Source organism: Aquila chrysaetos, chromosome 22, assembly GCF_900496995.4.
Source record: "Aquila chrysaetos chrysaetos chromosome 22, bAquChr1.4, whole genome shotgun sequence".
In the NCBI taxonomy this organism is placed as follows: domain Eukaryota; kingdom Metazoa; phylum Chordata; class Aves; order Accipitriformes; family Accipitridae; genus Aquila; species Aquila chrysaetos.
Window position 1 is genome coordinate 20,212,782 of NC_044025.1, and position 19,243 is coordinate 20,232,024.

Sequence of the window (19,243 nt, forward strand, 5' to 3'; positions counted from 1 at the left end):
AAAAAAAAACAACCACCAAAAAAACCCCCAAAATCCCCAAACCCCAAAAAAAACCCCAAAAAACCCAAACAAAACGAGGGATAAACACTTCCTTGGAAAGGTCGGGAGCCGGCTGCGGGGCAAACGTGGGTGCCGAGGTGCCCTCCGGCCCCGGGGGAAGGCTCCGGGGATGCTGCCGCCCCCTCTTGCCTCCCCCCGGGAGCGGGGACGCACCGCCTCCGCGGGGCGGGGCGGGGCGGGGCGGGGCGGGGCCGAGCCGCCGCGCGGGGCATCCGCGGTGCGCGCAGAGGCGCGGAAGAGCGGCGGGGGCCGCGCCATGCGCGACTACGATGCGGCCACCGCTTTCCTGGGCGAGTGGGGCCTCTTCCAGCGGCTCGTCTTCTTCCTCCTCAGCGCCAGCATCGTCCCCAACGGCTTCAACGGGATGTCGGCCGTCTTCCTGGCCGGGACCCCCGAGCACCGGTGCGCCGTGCCCCGCGGGGCCAACCTGAGCGGCGAATGGCGCAACGCCAGCATCCCGCTGGAGCTGCGGGAAGGGCGGGCGGCGCCGAGCCGCTGCCGCCGGTACCGCCTGGCCGCGCTCGCCAACTTCTCGGCGCTGGGGCTGCGGCCCGGCTCCGACGTGGAGCTGGGGTCGCTGGAGCAGGAGCCCTGCCTGGACGGCTGGGAGTACAGCCGCGACGTCTACCGCTCCACCATCGTCACCGAGGTGCGCGGCCGCGGAGACTTTCCTCCCCCCCCCCCTCCCCAACCCCAGCGCCGGTGTTCCCCGGGGAGAGGCTGTGCCGGGGTTTTGGGGGGGACAGGGAGCAGCAAGCGGCCGGTCAGGCGGCTGCGGGAAGGGGTGCGGGTGGATGCGGTGCTCCGGGGAGAGGGAGGGATGCGTGGGGTGAAGGGCCTCGGCGGGAGCCGCTCGTCCATATTATCTCAGGTTTGCCATTGAAACTTCAGGTTGTTTTGTTTGGAGAGGGCTTGTCTGTGGAGGAGGTAGCAAAGGCTGAAAATAGAAGCCCGGTAGTTTCCTTCTGCCAGCGTGCTGACCGTCCCGGTGAACTTTCCATCCGTTGCAATCGCTTGTTCCCAGCGTCGCTGCGGATGGGGGCATCGACGCTTTTTTGTAAACACGCAAACAGCCCGGCTGGGGCTAGGGCAGCGGTGGCCCCTTGCTGGTCCCAGCACCCTGTACTGGTGCTGCCAGCCATGCCGGCGGCTTTGGTGGCCGTCGGCGCTGGGTCAGGCGAGTTGCTGCGAGGCAGGTGCCGTGGTCGCTGCCTGCGGTGTGCCCAGCTTGCTGCACCCAGCTCCTGCGCCAGCCTGGCCCCCAGGCTGCAGCCAAGCTGTTGGCTCGGTTTTGAAGACCGTACAATGGCATCCTTTGTACAGGGTGTCTTGTGGGAACATCGGTGGTGACAGGTCGTGTAAGCGCTTCTTTGGGTTCTCTGGCTGTGCTGCGGCGCAGCGGCAGGGACACACTGTCTGTCTTTCTGCCCGCGCTGGCAGGGAGCGCAGAGCTCTTGCAGAGGAGGAAAACAGAATTCCTCTATAGCTGCAGGGTTGCTGCTGCTCTTTTGTGTTGTTTGAGGGGGTTCAAGGACTAGCGGGCTTATCCTCGCTCTAGCCAGCATTTGCGTTCGGCAGCCGGTGGGCTCGTTTGGCCGAGCAGCGTGCCGAGGGACGCCCTGCTCACCACCGATGGCTCACGCTCGGGGTGCATGGCACGGCAGGGAGCGAGCGTCTGGCCCTCGTCTCGAGTCCCTGTGACTCAGCAGCAACATCTGCCACCAAAGAATGTTGCACGGGGACACAGCCAGGAAAGGTCCTGACCGAGAGGTGCGTGGCTGCGGGTCTGTGCCCCGGGGACCCGGTCTGTGCCGGGGGTGTGCAGACGTGGGCTCAGCTGCACTGAAGCATGTGGGGAGGGAGGCGAGTGGGGAACGACCCCAGGTTAGGGGAGAGCAGGACGCGGGCGGAGGATGCCAGTCTCCTCTCGCGTGCCCAAAGCAAAGCCGTTGGCACGCGTGACACCTTTGAGTGCCTATCTCTTGCCATTTGTGCCGGCAGTCGTGCTTAGTTGCCAGGGATCCCTCACAACACCAAATCGAGGCAGGAGGTGCTTGGGAAGCTCGTCCCGCTCCTGGCCGTGGGCGAGCACTAGCGGCAGCCTGGCTGCAGCCCACGTGTTGCGTGCAGACGTGCCCGGCTGTAACCCGTGGGCTGGCACGGCCGCGTGGTCGATGCCCGGTAGCCACCGCCGGCACAGGCAGTGCCGCGGCACTCGCTGCTGGAGGGAGGCCAGATTGTCCCGGGATTGGCTGTGAACTCATAATCTGTGGTTTGGAGTTAGCAGTTGCTCTCAGGGAGACAGTAAATCGAGCAAAGGGAGGAGAAATGCTATTCCTTCTTAACGAGCAGCAAACAACTTGTGTTGGCAGATGCCAAACAAGAACCTTCCGTGCCGGATTCGGATGGGACGCAGCGGTGGGGTTTGCCACAGGGCCCGGGGCACGCCAGAGAGGCAATAGCACATTCAGAGATGGAAACCAAGTGCCAGGTTCCCATCTGTAAGCCAGATGGAAAAGAAAGATACTTGTTTTGTTTTAAAATTGTCATGGACATTTGGAAAAAATGCAGAATTTGGTTTTAAAACAACAAAAACAGGCACTGATGAAAGCCTGAAAAGAAGCAGTTCAGTTAAACTTGAGATGATTATTTTTGTACCCAACATTTTCCTCTGTATTAGGAAAGACAAGGCAGGACATGCCATCAGGAAAGCTCAGTGAAGAAACTTCTTAAGGTCAAGAACTCAGCTGAGGAACAAAACTTGATGGTACAGGATTAAGCGCTGGATTTGTGCAGTTGCATCAAATCCTGTTGTTATTGCTGCTTGAAAGGAACAGGCTGGGAGATGCCAGCTCAGCACCGGTTTTCTTGGTCTGCAGGGACGTGGTAAACCTTGCAAACGGACGATCCCAGACCCAGTCATCTGCTTGGTCTTAAAGTGGAGCTGATGGTGGAAAAGTGAATGTGTCCACAGCACAGGTGAAAAAGGAGATCATCAGGCCAGGCTGATAAGAATGAGTCTGTAAGTGTGATGATGAGCAAGTGGAAACCTGGGGGTAGGTGTGATCAGGCAGCTGAGATGAAGGGGCTGCAGGGTTTCCATTTGCTTCGCAAGGCTCAGCCGGGCACCTCGGCAGGCTCCTGGGGCGCAGGAGCCCCTTGGCCCAGCTGCCTCCCCCTGCCTCCAGGGCAGCTCCCCGTCCGCTGCACCTCCTCCAGTTGTCCCAAGATAAAATTGCTGTTTTCTGCCTAAGAAGGTGCCCGCTGCACTGAGTTGGTGCCACCCGCACTGGCCCAAGAGGGCTTGAGCTGATCTAGCAGGTCCTAACCCCAAAGCAGGGCTGCTTCTCTCTCACCACCTGTGCTTTGAAATTAATTTAAACGTTAAGACGTGTGGTTTTGTTATGCTGGGGTTTTTTGGTCTGGAACTTAACCTGCTTCTGCTTTCATTCCAGATAATGATGCTCAGACCTGACATTAATCAGAGGTTCAAGCACCAGTTTTGCTCTTTGGAGCAGGGCGTTGGCATCCAGTTAATTCCCTTGAGCTAGGTTGTCTTCCAGTGCCGCTCCCTGGGGACACGCTCGCTGGGCTGCTTGCCACCACCGAGGCACGGCACGTACCCCAGGCACTGTCGCAAGACCCCTGCAAAGGGCAGAGCGAGTGCCAAAGGCTTTGCTGGGGCTTCTCGCCTCTTGCTCGCCTCTCGCCTGCGTTACCCTGCTCAGTCCCCTGTCCCAGACCTGGCGCTGACTTCTCGGTGAAGGCAGAAACCAGGAGCTTTTGGGACGGGCAGAGGTGAGAAGCTGCATATCAGTTGCTGTGGTTTGAAGGAGTCTGAAGGGGTTTTCCATACCCTTACAGCTTTTTCCAGCAGCGGTGAGCAGCCCTACCCAGCACCGGTAGCCCGACCTGCGCTTGGGCACGGAGGTGTCTGTGCTCGTCACTCGTGCACTGAGCGGACCCGGTCTCATTGCGGGACTTGGTGCCCGGGATGCCGCACGGGGCAATCTGTGAATATTTTTTTAATATCTCTTGAGCTCTTTGTCTTCAGATTTACTCTTGGAAACCAGGTCAGATTTTCCCTGGTTTACAGCCTTGGCCATTTACAGAAGGCTCCACTAGTGTTTTCTTCTCCAATGTGAACAGGCTGATACTCAGGATGGTTAGTGATTTCTGATTGAGAAAGCAGGCGGCGGGGTTGCTTTGGGCAGTCAGGGCACCTTCTCTGGCAGTTTCAGTTTTTCAGAAAGCTTCTCCATCCATAGCATAGTGTTCCTGCCAGCAGCACCCGGCAGAATTGGCTCTTCCAGTAGCTGCGAGCTTGTGGGAAAGGGTTGGAGGGATTTGAGGGCAATAAAGTGATTTAACAGTGTTCTTCTCAAGCAGCTCTGATTCCTAGTGTTCAAAGCACTTGCTTGGAAGCTTACATGAACTTTGCTCTCCAGTATGCTTAGCCAGGGACATTACAGAATTACTTATTTTCTGGTTAATGAATAATTACTCCAGTACAGTTTGGAAGTTCCAGCTGTAGGTGGTTTAGCTGTGGCTGGGCTGTAGCTCTTGTGCCCGTGGTGTGCTCGGTGCTGGCTGTGATGGACGCAGCCTCGGAGGAAAAGGTCAAATAAGTTAAATTTCATTTTTTCCCAAGTAACTGCTTGCAAGGAGTCAGCATGCAATGAACACCTTAAAGCCCTATACATTGAAGCACAAGTGAAATCTTACCACTTGGTCACTGTGCGGTGCAAGGGCATGAGCCTCCATCAGAGCAAGCGCCGTTGGGGAGGGGAGGCTGGTGTTTTGGGAGAAGATGAGGTAGGTGTACCTATAGAGTCGGGCTGTATAGATCATCGCCCCGGTCCCGCATGCTGTGTGTGGTATGGGTTCTAGAATAGCTGGTGTGGTTTTTTCACTCAAGAGCTTCGGGTATACTTGGAGTCAGATGGATTTGATTGCATTTGTGTGTTTTCTGGTCAAATACAGCGAGTTCCTGCAAACAGTGACCCCTCTCCAGCCAGACAGCTGCTGCGTGCTCTTTACCACATCCCACAAATTTTAAAGACTTGACCCTATACAGTGAATTTTTGCTGTCTGTGCAGTATGTCATGGGAAAAGGTAGAGTGAACAGCTGGGTAGGAGGCATTTGGCACCAGGGAAACACAGGAAGCAACTCAGTTTCATGGGCAAGTTATTATTTAGCTGGGTTTATTTTACAGCCAAAGTGCCTTTGGCACGGTGGAGGCATTTTAAAAACACAGACCCTTAACCTTGAGCGACTGAAGTCTGAAGGTCCAGGACCAGGTGCTGCACCGGCGGCCCCGGAGCGGGGTGCTCCGCACCCAGATAATTAATAATGGTCTTTATTGGCTGCAAATTCTGCCACTTCATTAGTCACCAGCTTTCCCAGAGCAGGGAAGAGGGGGGGCAGCAGGACGTAGCAAAACATCTCTGTAGTGTGGGGGCCAGGTGAGCTCGGCTGGCGCGGAGCTCCTGCAGCTCCCACAGCTTGCAGAAGCAGCCCCTCTGCCGCCTTGGCTTCTTCCCTGCTTGCGCCATGTAAAGGAACGCTTACTTCTAACGCTGTGTTTCCTGCAGCTGAATTTTGCTTCGTTTTAAATACGGAGTTTGATTTCCACCAGGTTTCTTTACAGAAATCTCAGTTTTCTTTGACATGTGAAACAGATCCCTGTATATATTTTTGTGACTAGCATCCTTGAACATATCAGAGCCCTACCGACCCGCATGCTGCCATTCACCATATCAAACACAGCAAAGATAAAGGCAGGTGCGTGCCCAGATGGGCCCACATCTCGCCATCTCTCCCTTCCCAGCAAGGACAAGAAAATATTTTACAGAAACGGCTGCTGTATGTTTCTTTTTGTTATTAATCAGATTTAAGTATCGGAGGCACGTTTCAGTCTTCAAATCTCAATACTCTTGTGTTAAAGACTTTGTGTGTTTCTCACGAAGAGGCATGGGCACAGTTAATCTCTTTTTGTCCTGTAGCTGCTGTTACTTTGCAAGCTGGGCGGAGGGGCAGAGATACCGGCTCCCCACCGCTGGCCGCCTACCTTCATTCTGCCCAAAAATAGGCATTGCTTGCATCTCTTTCCTAAACTATGGTCTGGAGCAAACTGCATTGAACTACACCGCATCGCCCCTTGCTTTGGGGTTTACTTCTGCTTGTGTTCTTCTGCAGCAGAAGTGAAGCCCAGCTGCCGACCCATCGGTTGTTCGGTTTGGTTTTGGCAGGACTCGCAGTGCTGTCAGATGGCACCTGGGTCTCTTCGTAATGCACGAGTTGCTCTTTGTTGTTGCCTGCAGCTGAGCTGAGGAGCCTGAGCAGCCCAGAGGGGAGGTTTCTGCCTTTGCCTGGGCTCGGCCACCGCTTGCGGAGATGGCTCGGCACATCCCTTCCCCGAGCACAGCGTGAGCGCTGGTGTGGGCGGTGTCCCTGCTCTCTGGTAGCATGGCTAATTATTAAAATTATGCTATCCTTTGATCTGTGATCTAATTAGCTTACCTTTGTGGTAGAGTTATCTAATCTGAGACTGACAAGTTTGAAGTCTATCTGTAAGTGCTCCTGGCAGGCATGCCTTAAGGAGAAGATTAGTCACTGGGATGGGAGCAAGCTGCGGCAGAAACACACTCGGCTGTAACGTCGGTGGACAGAGACTCATGATGCTGTTTTTATTTTTTTAAACCTTGTCTGGGGTTACGAGCGGCTTTAGGTGGAAGTTTCCACGCTGGCTCATGTCCTAAGCCTCCAGCCCCAGCCGGGTCCGGTCGCAAGGCTGAGTGATGGGCAGTGAGTCAGCCCTGCAGGTTGTGGGGATGGAAAGGAATTTGGAAGCACATCAGCGCAGGAAAAGAGATTTCATTGTGTGTGTCGTCTTGCATATGTTTTGTCAACCCCAGAAGTTATAGAAATGCAGTGGGGTTTGTGCTGGCAGAGGTCAGGTAAACTGGAAACTGTCCCTAGCTGGGGATGGGGCAGTCCTTCACCCTTCTCCATCGATCTGGTTTTCTAATGGGGAGCATCTCGGGCCATGGGGAGCCAGGCTCTGGGTGTCGGGGGGGGCTGACGGGCGCGTGGTGGGGAGATCGTGCTGGAAACGGGGCCAGGGCAGCCCCTGGGCTGCATGTACCGACTGCCCATCGGGTTTGGCATTGCTGGCCGCTCACCCACTTCGGAGGTGATGGAGTCCCATCGGATGGCTGCTGGCGTTTTGGCCTGATGGGGCTTGCCTGGGGAGGCAACCGCTTTTTTTTTTTTTTTTTTTTTTTTTTTTTTTTTGTGCTTTAAGCAGGGTGTTCCAGCAGCGACCTTCGCCATGAAAACAGTGCTGGTGCCAGCGATGGGTGGAAATGTGGGTGTGGGGGAACTAAATTAAATTACATGGAAATGCGTGTGTCTCCAGCCAATAACTCCTGCGCCTGTGTGAGGCTCGACGCAGCGTTGCGGCTGCATCTGAGCATGGGCCCTTCTCTTGCAGTGGAACCTGGTGTGCGAGGATGACTGGAAAGCCCCGCTGACCACCTCCCTCTTCTTCGTGGGGGTCCTCATCGGCTCCTTCATCTCGGGGCAGCTCTCGGACAGGTAACGCCGCTGCTCTCGCTCTGCGCAGGGCAGACCTGGTACCGTGGCTGGTGCAGTTGTATTTAAGAGGTGCAAAGGAGTTAAATGTCCAGTTCTCTGAGTTTTGATCAAAATGAGGTAACTGGCCTGGCTTCTTCAAAAATCCCAACCTTGATCTACCCCAGATGTAGGATTACTGCCTCTTGGGCGCTTCAGGAGACCAAGAACTGACCTCCGCCAGGAGCCCATGCGGCTGCTTTGCAGGTTGATGTGGTGGTTTTCACTTCATGACCACATTTGTTTCTTTATCCGGCCTTTTTAGTAGTTTAAAAGATGTTGTTCTTTGTCTCACATTAATTGACAGTCCATTCTTAGAGCTGCAGGATAGAAACTTGTCCTTTGAATGGAAGCTCTGCATAGAAGAGAAGGTTTGCTGGAAATAAAGTAAGCATATCCAAGAGGAAGAAAAAAAGATAACCTGTAAATGGATAGCAATCATGTCATACCATCTAACTAAGTAGGTGCAAAATATCAAGAAAACATTACAGGCACTTGGCAATTATCTTGGCAGTATTGAAGTTCTGGCCTTACAAGTATCAAATGCAGAATATATCTTCCTTCTGTGAGTCTCTGCTTCCCTCTTTATACATCCCATAGCCTTTTTTCTATAACATTATGTCAGGGTCTCAAATACTGCTTTGGCTGCTGCCTATTAGTGAGGAATTCATAAGAGTTTCAGTGCTCCTCTGGGTGTTTAGCAGAGGGGTTTCAAAACTCGATGGGAGTCTTAATCCTAAAGCCTCCAGTGTTAAATTCCATGTGATCCGAATTTAATCTCCTGACTCCTGCCCCCAGTGCAGAAGTCAGTCGGTGTTACTGTTTGAAAGGGAGACGAGATAATCACTAAATCCCACTTGAGGCCATGTGCCCACTGGGGAACATCTGAGAAAGTGTGCATGTCCCGGCGGTGGTACGGCCGGTCAGCCCCCCCGAGAGCCCAGTCACCTTCTAGCAGGAGCTATTCGTTGAATATATATATTTTTTTAACGGTTTGTCAGTAAAGGGGTATGCTCTAAGCCTGTACCTGAGTGATTTCCCCTGTGCTGCTGCAGCCGGCGACGCGTCCCGTGCAGCATCGGTGCAGAGGGCAGCGTGCCCTGGGCCAGCACACAGGCGTGCAAACCCCTACGTAAGCTTGCTCTTACCTTTCCGTAAGAAAATGCTACGTACTTCTAATGCAGAGAAGCAGGTGAGGGAAAGGATGCGATATGTTTGGCAACTGAGAGAGACTGAAACCCGTTGATAAAGCTATTTAACACTTTCAAAGTGTAATGGTGTTGCAATGTATAGACGCCAGTAGCCTAAAAGCCATCATTTCTTCACTTTCGGCTGCGTGGCTTGCAATCTTCATGTGTCTCACTTATGTACTGCTGTCTATTCTCCTTAGTCCCTGTCTAGCAGCTCCCTGAAGTTTCTGCTCTTAATTTTTCTTCTTGGTTTATTTCCTGGGTCTTGGAAACTTGAATTTTTTTTAGTGCTTATGAAAATAATAAACAAAATTCTTTAAGACGAACCAGACCTCAGGTTGTGCTAAGCTGCATCACTTGAGGTTGGATATTTGTGCTCCCTCGAGCTCTCTTTCATAGCCTCGCTCCATAAATACATGCCGTTTCAATAACAATCTTTATCTTTTGCAAAAGGTTTGGCAGGAAGAATATCCTTTTCTTAACGATGGCCGTGCAGACTGGCTTCAGCTTCCTGCAGATCTTCTCTACCAGCTGGGAGATGTTCACAGTGCTCTTTCTCATAGTGGGGATGGGACAGATCTCTAACTACGTGGTGGCCTTCATACTGGGTATGAGTATGTCTGTGTTAGATTAAATGCTTGCTTAATGTACTGTTGTTTTTTTTTTCCCTCTGAACCTGCATCATTTAACTAGGCAGCAGTAAATCCTCACTGGTGCAATTCCTAATTTAGGCCAGTATGATTGCTCTTGGGTACTTCAAGCCTTTACTTTCTATAGGTTTAGAGAAAAAGAAGAGAGCAAGAAGACCCTAAAGAAACATTCATTTCCTCCTCTTTGGAGAAGACGTTCAAGGCAGCGTTCAGGGTTTGTTATCAGCAGAAGCAGGTCTGAGATAGAGAAGGCATTTGTATCCCTCCCTGCCTCTCTGCCCCTTTGCGGAGGGGTCAGTGCATACCTGGGTTTAAAGCCTTGGGGCAAACCAGCATTTCCAGGCATCACGAATGTGTGTGGGGGACCGGAGCGGAGGAGCCGGGTGGGCGTCAGAGCCCCGTTAGCCATAAAGTCACTGGTCTCGGTGCCGAGGTTAGCGATAAAGCCCCTAATTTTAGAGGCCAAGGTTTGTTTTGTTTTCTCCGGGGAGCATAGGAAGAAAGAGCCAGTGGCCACGGGGAGGCTGCACGGCCGCAGTCGCTGCCTGGGGACCCTGTGGGGAAGGGGGGACCCCCAGGAGAAGGGGGGACCCTGCAGAGTCTCCTGCTAGTCACAGGGTTTTCAGGAAAGGTGACTGCATGGGTAAATTACGGACCTTGGGGGGAGCTGGGATTTGCAAGAGCTGTCTTTAAAGTGCGCATATATATTTATCTCAGCTGTTAAACCGGTGGTGTCAAAATTACAATTTGTAGATCGTAATGTGAGCTAGTCTAAATTAAAACCGTGTACTAATAGTTAATGCTGTTCTTTCCTACCCCATGAGGCTTTAACGGGGAAAAATAGAGCAGAAGAGCATAACATGAAATCAGTGCTACGGAGGGAATACGGCATCGTGTCCTGGGGCAGCCGTGAGTCACCGCTGCGAGTGGTGGAGGGAGGATTAAGTAGGTCAGGCTGTCAGCAGGGAGATCCCTTGCCATTGCCATCACGGTTGCCACTGCTCCCTCTGTCCCGGTAGTTAACTCTTGTGTGGAGCTGACGGAGCCGGAGCGAACGCCTGCCGTGGGAAGGCTGGGAGGTACGGCGCTGGGTCAGGAGCGCTGGCTTGGCTGAAAATCCTCTTGGAAGCACTCGGGGTCTGTGTAGCACGAGTCCCTCTAATGGGGGTGCGGGATCTGATCAGGCAGGAATTTAGCTCCACAGCTGCCCCGGGTTGCGGATTGGGATGCTGCCTCAGCGCTCGGCAGAGGCAAAGCTGTGGGGGGGCCCGGAGCACCCCACTGGCCAAATGCCCCCGCTGCTGAGAGAGAGGACCGGGTCTCCCAAAGTAACGTTAGGTTTGTTTAATTGCACAGCTGCAGTTCACTGGCACTTTATCCCTTGCGTTGTCTCTTCTGCCATCCTGTTTTCCGTAGAGTTGTTGCAGCAGCGATGACTCCCTGGGAGCGGAGAGGCAGGTGCCTCGGCCGCTGGCCATGCTGGCTGTTCCCCAGCAGCCTTGAGGCTGTTACTAAGCGCAGGATTAATCTAAACTAAATTGGACATTAGTTTCCTAATTTAAGCGAGTCGTCAGCCGCCTGTCATCGGTAAGGAGGGAGGCACTAACGGAGGATGGTCCTTCCCACCCTGTCCTGCGAAGCCGCGTGGTCGGCATGCCCTGACCTCTGCCCGTGGCACACACGACAGAGGTGCTGGATAGGAGACTATACCCACGAAAAGAAAAGTAACTCCTTAAGAAAGCCCATCCTGATTATGGGATGCGCTGGAGATGCTTCCCTTGTTTCACCCGACAGCGGGCAGGGCTGTGACCTGCGCTGGGGAGGGCAGCGGGGACACCGGCACGTGTAAAGTCCCCGTTGACGCTGGCCGTGCTGCAGCCCTGGCACCCTCCGTCCCCAAGTGAGGTGGGGTTTTTGGGTTTTTTTTTGAAGCGGCCACCTCAGCACAGGTTTCTCCTGTCATTCCAGCTTCCAACATCCAAATCTGTGTTGCCCCCCCCGTGCGTAGCCCAGACCCTGTTCCAGCACCCTCAGCCACCCGCGCTCTTCCTGCCCTTCGCACTATTGCTGCCCACCCTCGTGAGAATAGTTTTCCCCCCCCCTAAGCTGTTGGTGAACTTCTGTAGAGAATTTTTCTTTTTCTTTGCAACCGCAGCCTGTGAAATTTCTCTCTGCAGCATTTTTCCTTAGCTTTAGGCCTCGGTTGTTTTCTGTGCTCAAAACTGTTGTGTTCAAGTTCTGGGACCGTAAAACACTACGTAGGTTTGTGAAAGCATGTTGGTATCGTCCCAGAATTGTTATGCCTTGGCCAGGAGAATGAGAGAGGAGAGGAGGCAGGAGAGAATAGAATTGTAGTTGAAAGATGTCATCTCATATTGGTTTTGAATTGCCACAAATTCTAATGTAACATTTAATAGGTATAAACCAATGTTTCAGGTATCAGACCTCTCCCAAGAGAGCCCCTCTAAACAACAGCAATCAGTAGAGGAAGATGTTATAATTTATCCTCACACACTCATGTTATCCCCAGGAGTTCTTATTTTCAGTTTTCTTACTGTGACTTTATTCAGTTACCCTATGTTTCTAAAATGAAAATTCCTGTAGCTATCAAATAGGAGGGTTTTTTTCAGCCGTTGGTATTTTTTCCATTTTCTCTGCAATATTAAATGTTGGAGTTTTTACCACGCTACATAACTAAAATATGCTCTCCAGATTTCTTGAGACCCTCCTGTTTGCTCAGTGTTGTTTGCTTTTTGAGTCCGGACAAAACTGTGGGAGTTACGGCCCTTGCAGTGCTCCTGATGGAGAGGAGAGCTCTGTACACCCAGGGCTGAGGGCTCAGCAAGAAGTGAGGGCATCTGTGCATTTTGTTAAGCAGTGACTAGGTATTTTATTGGAAAAGACATGAGGAGCTCTTGAAGGCTTACAACAGTCTCAATTTTTATTACTAGATATTAGGTTGGTGCTAGGCTGCATGTGATGCAGTGGTTGTAGGATGCTTTCATGGACTGCTGCCTGGCTACTGGGACAGTAGCGTTATTAGAAGATGGCATCTTCCCTGGTTGTGTCCTGTAGCCCGTGATGTGCCGGTCCAACATTCCAGCCTTCTGTTCCAAAAAATAACCGTGAAGTTTGTTCCCACCTCACTGTAAATTCACGTCCTTTCATGCCGAAGGACCCATGTCAGTCTGCCATCCACAGACCTGCTCTCCTCCAGAAGTGCTCGGCAGTGAACCGCATCTTAAATCCCAAATGGGTTAAGTGGGGGAGCAGGGTATGTCCTAGGCAAGCATTTCAGGAAGGCTCCTGAAAGTCTGCCGGCCATTCCCCGTGCCTGCCCTTATCTGTCTCGGGCAATGCATTAATCAAAGCAAACAGAAGTCCCTTTTTCATCTGAAGGTCCCAGCAGCTTTCCTGTACTGGGTGGGTCGGTGCTGTGCTGCAGGTGACCTCTGCTATCGCTGGTGCCGGCGCTGCGGGGCAGCCCAGGTCTTGTCTGCCATCCCACTAACCGCTGGGTAGGACAGAACCAGATTTGCCAGGCAGGGAGAAGGACCAGGGAGGAGTGAAGCTCCTTCAGTTAGCACAACTCTTTCAGCTCACCCAATAGTTTGGCTGGAGTTAGTGTACAGTCATGGACCTCGGTATTTCAGAAGTGACGCTAATGGAGATAACTGCAGTCCTCTCTGCTCAGTCCTTCCCACGAGGAGTGGATGTTATGAGCTGTTTAATGCAGCTGGAACATATGGGACTTGCTGCTGCGGGCAAGTACTGCAGTGCCAAGCAACAGTTGGCCTTTAAACGTACATTCAAGTTACTGCCCATCGGCTGAGCTGCTTTAACTGTCCAGGTGTGCGTTCCTAGGCTGAAACAGGGACAAAAAAGGTGACATAAACTCTTGCACTCCAAGCTCAACCTGTTTGCAAGTACGCACTAGCTGACCAGCAGGCTCGGTCCCATCCCTGCGGTACTGCCGGTATCCCAGCAGCTCCGTACCTTTGCGCTCGCATCCACCTCCGACTGCGGGTGGGAGCTGGACTGGGTGCTCCATCAGCCAGTACTGGGATTCCCTCATCCTGGTGTCTTTGGACCAAACCACAGAGGGTTCATGTTTCATTGTGCGTTTCCACACGGTAGCCTTCATTTTTTGTTCCCAGCTCGTTTAAACTCCTGGCAGACGTGAACAAGACTATTTCATCAAAAGGACACTGTCTGCCGTTTCTCTTTTACTTTGCCAACCTTCGCAATAGAGGAGAACTCGCTGACCCACGGGTCTCTGAATCCTCTGCTAGATCTGTGAGCAAATACCGATGGTAATAACAGAGAAACTGCGTAGATGTTGCTGTTAGAACTATGTTTAGCATTGAAAATGGTTTTGTATCAGACTCTGCCAGACTGCTGGGGCACTGGAAGAGCCCAAACGGTGCTGGTCTCATGGGTGCTTCCTTGGCAGCTCCAGGGGAGATGCACAACAAAAATCTGGAGGAATCTCCCACCAGATTAACATCACTGTGATGATGATCATCTCTGGGACCATTACTCCTTGGCAGTGTCTCCTGAAGTATTATAAGAGAAACTGCTCTTTTCTAAGATTGTTTAGCTTATTTTTTTGTAAATGCAGTAAAGTATTTAGTCTTGATTGAATAGAAAGAGTTAAAATGCTAATCCAACCTCCCTTGTTTTAAACAGGAACAGAAATTCTTGGCAAATCAGTTCGTATTATATTCTCTACATTAGGAGTTTGCATATTTTTTGCAATTGGCTACATGTTGCTGCCCCTGTTTGCTTACTTCATCAGAGACTGGCGGATGCTGCTGCTGGCGCTCACTGTCCCGGGGCTGTTCTGCATCCCGCTCTGGTGGTGAGTGCCCCCGCGCCGCGAGGCCACGCTCCCCACCTCCCCACCCCGCCTGATGCTCTCCTGCGCTGGGTGCTGGGTAATGGCAGGGTGTCGGGGGGGTCCCATTTCTCCTCTTTGGGTTTTTGGGGGTTTTTTTGTTCTATTTGCCACGTGAGGAGGCTTTGCCTTGAGGCAGGAGTTGGGGGATTTTTTTGTTTGGGGTTTTTTGCCAGTTTTAAGTCAAATCGACTACCTGCAGAGCCTTGCTGGTCCTGGCCCAGTGCTCGAAGCCACTTTTTCACCGGCTTTCCAGAGCAGCCAGTAGGAATTCTGTAATTGACTCCTAACTCTGGACACTGTTAACCACCTCTAGGTTTACCCCTGTAGTACCGCTGCGTGATTCGTTCTAACTTTGCTTCCTGCCTTTTTTCTTTAAGCCATTTTTTAACGCGGATTCACCTGCTGATTGGTACTAAAATCTCAGTGAAAGGCTGAGCCCGTTCACTCGGCACGCAGCAGCTGGCAGTTTATGGCACTCGATGTCACGAAGCAGTTTATTGCACGAGAAGTCGTTAAGCAGAGGCGTTCGCCGGCAGAGCTCGCCGGGCCAGCCCTCTCCCACAGGCTCTGCATGCCAGGAGCCGTGCGTCCTCCCAGGCTTTGCTTCGGCTGCTGGAGCAGGACTTTGATTTGTGAGCTCCTCCGGCCCATAGTAACTGTCTGGCTGAGCCAAAGGTTGGCTCTTCCTTACCCTGCTCCTTTGAGCCATCCCACACTGTCTTCTTGGTGGCTGGCTCCACGTTTTCTTTCATTTTTCCATTGCACTCACCCACCCCTGCTCTAATGCACTGGTGGACGTGTAGGTGCACTCTCACTTGCCCATGGTTGGTCTGCCCTGCGGGACTGAAAAAACAATTTAGGAAAACTCCCTGAACTCAGCTGGACAGAAGCATTGAAGAAGGGCGTATACCCTTGTTCTGTTGTCGCCTTGGTCATCTGCTGTTTTCTGAAGAGATAGATGTTTAGAAAATAATAAGGGAAAGGCAAGGTATCATTCACACTTAAGGATAATTTACAAACAAACAGACATAGAGTTCCTTCCTTTCCTGTTAGTCCTATCTGTCAAACCCTTTTCTTCCTATTATCTTGAATGAGTTATACCTATAAGTAAGAGATTAATGTCTTTATAACAGTTAAGAGATTTAGACCCACTCTTCTATAGCCTAAAAGACCTCCTGGAGATCTCAGTCTTGTCAGAAGTCTCTGCTGATGGTTTTGGTTTGTTGTTTGTTAGGGTCTTTTTTAATCTTAGTCTTCAAACCAAACCTTTAAAATGGTTTTCAGCTCCGCCTCTGCTATCATCTGATTTTAAAGATAGTCTGATTCTGTTTAAGGGTCAATTTGCTTATTTAACTTAATGTTTCAAACTCCTTCAACTCAGTGGCATTTCCCCCTGCGCCAAGCAGCTGCTCTTTGGGGAGGCTGGTTTTGGGTGGAAGCCTCTCAGATAGATGTCTGCTGTAGAACAGGCACCATGAGGCACGTGAAATTTGTCCCCAAGGCATGGCTTCAGAGTCCTGCTTTGAAATGTATTTGGTGGGAATTTCCATGCTTTTTAAGAGCATACATTGTAAAGCATGCCAAAAATTTCCACGGGTGGCACTTCCAGTCTGGGGCTAATGTGGGGGTAGATGGGTATCATGGTGCGCTGGCAAAGCTCTGCCGAGGCAGGTTGGTATTAGCTGGCATTTGGGCATCTGGACCCACTGCTTCCACGGGCGATGTGACTTGCATGTCCCGCTGCTCCGTGCCATAGTTGCTCTTTTATTCATTCCTCTTCCAAATTCTCCAGAAGGTTCCCAGCATCGTCTCTGCAGTCTTGAGTTCCTCAGCTTGCCCACAAAGAAGAGCAGTGGAGACAGCTCATCTCGCAGAAAGTCACGTTAGTGGTTGAACGATCTGATACAAACCATCTGACGCTCGAAATCGTTGACATGACTTTGGGTCAGTCCTTAGGGAGTTCATCAGAAAAGGAGTGTCTGACCTGCTTTTTAACAAGGAGAGGAAAAAATGCTGCTGGCTAAAGGGAGCAAGGCAGCATCTGTTAAGATCAAAGGATTTAGTTAAGGAAAGGTGAGATTTTTCTGTCCTGTGTTTGGTGTTAATTCACTCAACACATGCCTGGAATTGATTAGAAAACGTCAGCAACTCTGCAAGGGGACACTGCCACTGTCCTCTGCCTGGGAGAGCCTGCCTCAGAGTGCTGGTAAAATTGTGAGGTTTGTATAGAAGATTCCTATGACGCAGAGCCTTTAAATATACCCTGTGCATATTTAAAGCATTTCCACATTGTATGCAGTTTCCTAAGAATATTTTTGCTCAACACTAGTTAAGCTACCCCCATCTTTGCTGTCTATCTGGTGACATCTGTGTTTTTTCTGGTGAACATCAATTATTCCTTAAAAAACAACCACCTAGGGCAAGGGCCCAAGCGTGCATCTACTTCAGCACGAGAATAAACACATCCTATAAATTTGAATTCTCCCACTGATCCCAATGGGACAAATCCATGAATTACATTGCCCACATGCTTCTGTGCTGACTGTCTTCTGCTGCGAGCAATCTGAGATGAGAGCGTAACTCATAAAAACGATACATGTGTTTTTAATAACTTTTTACTTTTGTGAAAACGTTGAGTCATTTATTCTGAAACTTATTGCAGGATCATTCCTGAATCCCCTCGGTGGCTGATCTCCCAGGGAAGATATAAGGAGGCAGAAGTTATTATCCGAAAGGCTGCAAAAATAAATGGCGTTCCAGCCCCAGCCGTGCTTTTCGACACCGCGGAGGTATGTTTCATACATCCTGGTACTTTTACCTCACCAGCAGTTTCCCACTTTGGCCAGCTGACCTGTTGGGAAATGCCAGCAGAGAAATGGTTTGCACCAGCAGGTCTTAGAGGCTGGCAGTGACTGTTGGCGTGAGGTAAGTGCTGGGTTAGTGAGTTCAAAATGAGAAGCCAGAGGGAGTTTTTATTTGTTTGTTTTTTACAGTAAAATGCTCTTCCTCAGCAGTGGTTGGTTGTGGTTTTCAGAGCAAGGGTGACCCAGATTGCTTCACCCTTTGGGCACTGAGAAGACCCGAGGAAGACGTGTTTGTCCCCATTTCAGCTTGGCGCAGTATTAGCGATTTGCAGTTTAACAGCAGCCCTTCACAGGGGGGCTGTGCAGGGGACCCTAAATCGTCACCCGTGTGTGCAGGGGCTGCGTGGAGCCCCGAGGGACTCCTCAGGTTGCAGAAACCAGCCAAAGCACCCGAGTGCTACAAGGGCACTTGAAAACCATGACGATAGCGAAGCCAGTGAAGAACATTAAGCTCTTCCTCAGGCCTGTTTTTTTCCTTGGTTTTTCATATTTATTGGTTAAAAGGAGAAAGCCTAGCACAAACCTAGCAGCCCAGCAAGCCAGGGAGCAGCACAGCCACAGCGGCACGGCTGGTTCTTGTGCTCATCTCCCCATCTAGTGGCTCTGCCCTCGCCAGAGCTCCTGCTGAAGAGGCACAGACATTTTTCTTGTGCAAAGAAACCAGCAACGCTTCCAGCCTTGCGTCAGCAATGACCGTGTGTCCGTATGTCAGATCTTGCTTTACTGCGTTACACTAGCACCTGCGTTTTATGCCTCCTGATGTCTCCTGATAGAGCAGAAAGCAAAGCACGGCGTGCTCCTCTGCAGTATCTGCAGGAGAGAGCTGCTGCGTGCTACACCTCCTGCAGGCGGGATCCATCTCTTGAATGTCATGCTTACATTTTGGCTGAGCTGCTGAAGATCTCTTTTCCAAGTGTATATTCTAGTGTAAACTGAAGTGCAGGTTCCAGCTATGGGAAGCTCATCCTACAGAAACCATGGAAAAGCACTTTCCTTACTTTACAGCCAGAGTTCGGATGTCTTCCATACGGGACACAACTTTTTCAGGCTCCAGCACGCGAGTTTGCTTTTCATCACTCCTGCGTATTTTTGAGACCAAGCGGCGGCTGAGCTGTCCTTTACTTCGTGGGACTCTTGCGTGCCAAAGCGTCTGTCCACAAAAGCCTGAGGATGATGTTTGCACGTTAAGTCCTCTGTTGGAATTATTTTTCAAACTTTGCTAGAAAGACATTCCTGGGAAACCATCCTCTCTTCCTAGGAAAGGAAATCTCCTGGGTAGCCCCATAGGGAGGGCCAGGGTGGTTCGCTCTTTGGGCTGGCCACAAGTGCTGGCTTTGCCCCAGCGAGGGCTCTCCGTGCAGGCAGAAGGGCACCCTAATACCACCCAGAAGATTCCTGCTTCAAGCCTCAAACTGGACCCTCCATCTCTGATCTGGGGTGCTGGATGCTCCCATGATGCGCCCTGGCCACCACGCCGAGCTCTGGCATCCGTCCCCCTCCCTGGCAGCATGCCGGCAGGCAGGCAGCAAACCTGGGTGATTTTCTGCATTTTTTTTCACATTGTGAAAGTTGAACAGAAGAGAGTTGAGTGGACAGAAAAATGCCTTTGGTAATGAGGTTACTCCTGGAAATACCATGTTAGTTCCTTAAGGAAGTGTTAATGCGTCTTTCTTGTCAGCTGATACTCCTTTTTAATTAGTCAGCATGGTGCAGTGGTCTCAGTGCTACCTTTTTTTTAACAAAAAACTGGAAACTACCACGAGTACAGCTGGGTGCAGAGACAAGCTCTACCTAAGGACCACCCTCCCTGGTGCAGAAGCGGCCCTTGGGCTGACTAGTTATCCCCTGATAGAGTCGTAACTTCATAACTGCCCAAACCTGTGGGTATGCAGAGGTTGTTTTGCTCTTAGGTGTGTGGGAATTTTTTTGGTTTTGTTTTCCTT

General features: G+C 51.4%; 1 protein-coding gene across 1 annotated transcript in view; it reads left to right on the top strand.

Moving 5' to 3' along the window:
• The first annotated feature begins 265 nt into the window (after positions 1-265).
• Positions 266-19,243, top strand: part of SLC22A4 (solute carrier family 22 member 4) — a 28,588-nt gene continuing 9,610 nt past the window's right edge. The window contains exons 1-5 of the mRNA XM_029998002.1: positions 266-709; positions 7,557-7,660; positions 9,340-9,494; positions 14,226-14,397; positions 17,099-17,225. Of these exons, the coding sequence (XP_029853862.1) occupies positions 317-709; positions 7,557-7,660; positions 9,340-9,494; positions 14,226-14,397; positions 17,099-17,225 (951 nt within the window). The 5' untranslated portion in view covers positions 266-316. The remainder of the gene's footprint in view (positions 710-7,556; positions 7,661-9,339; positions 9,495-14,225; positions 14,398-17,098; positions 17,226-19,243) is intronic.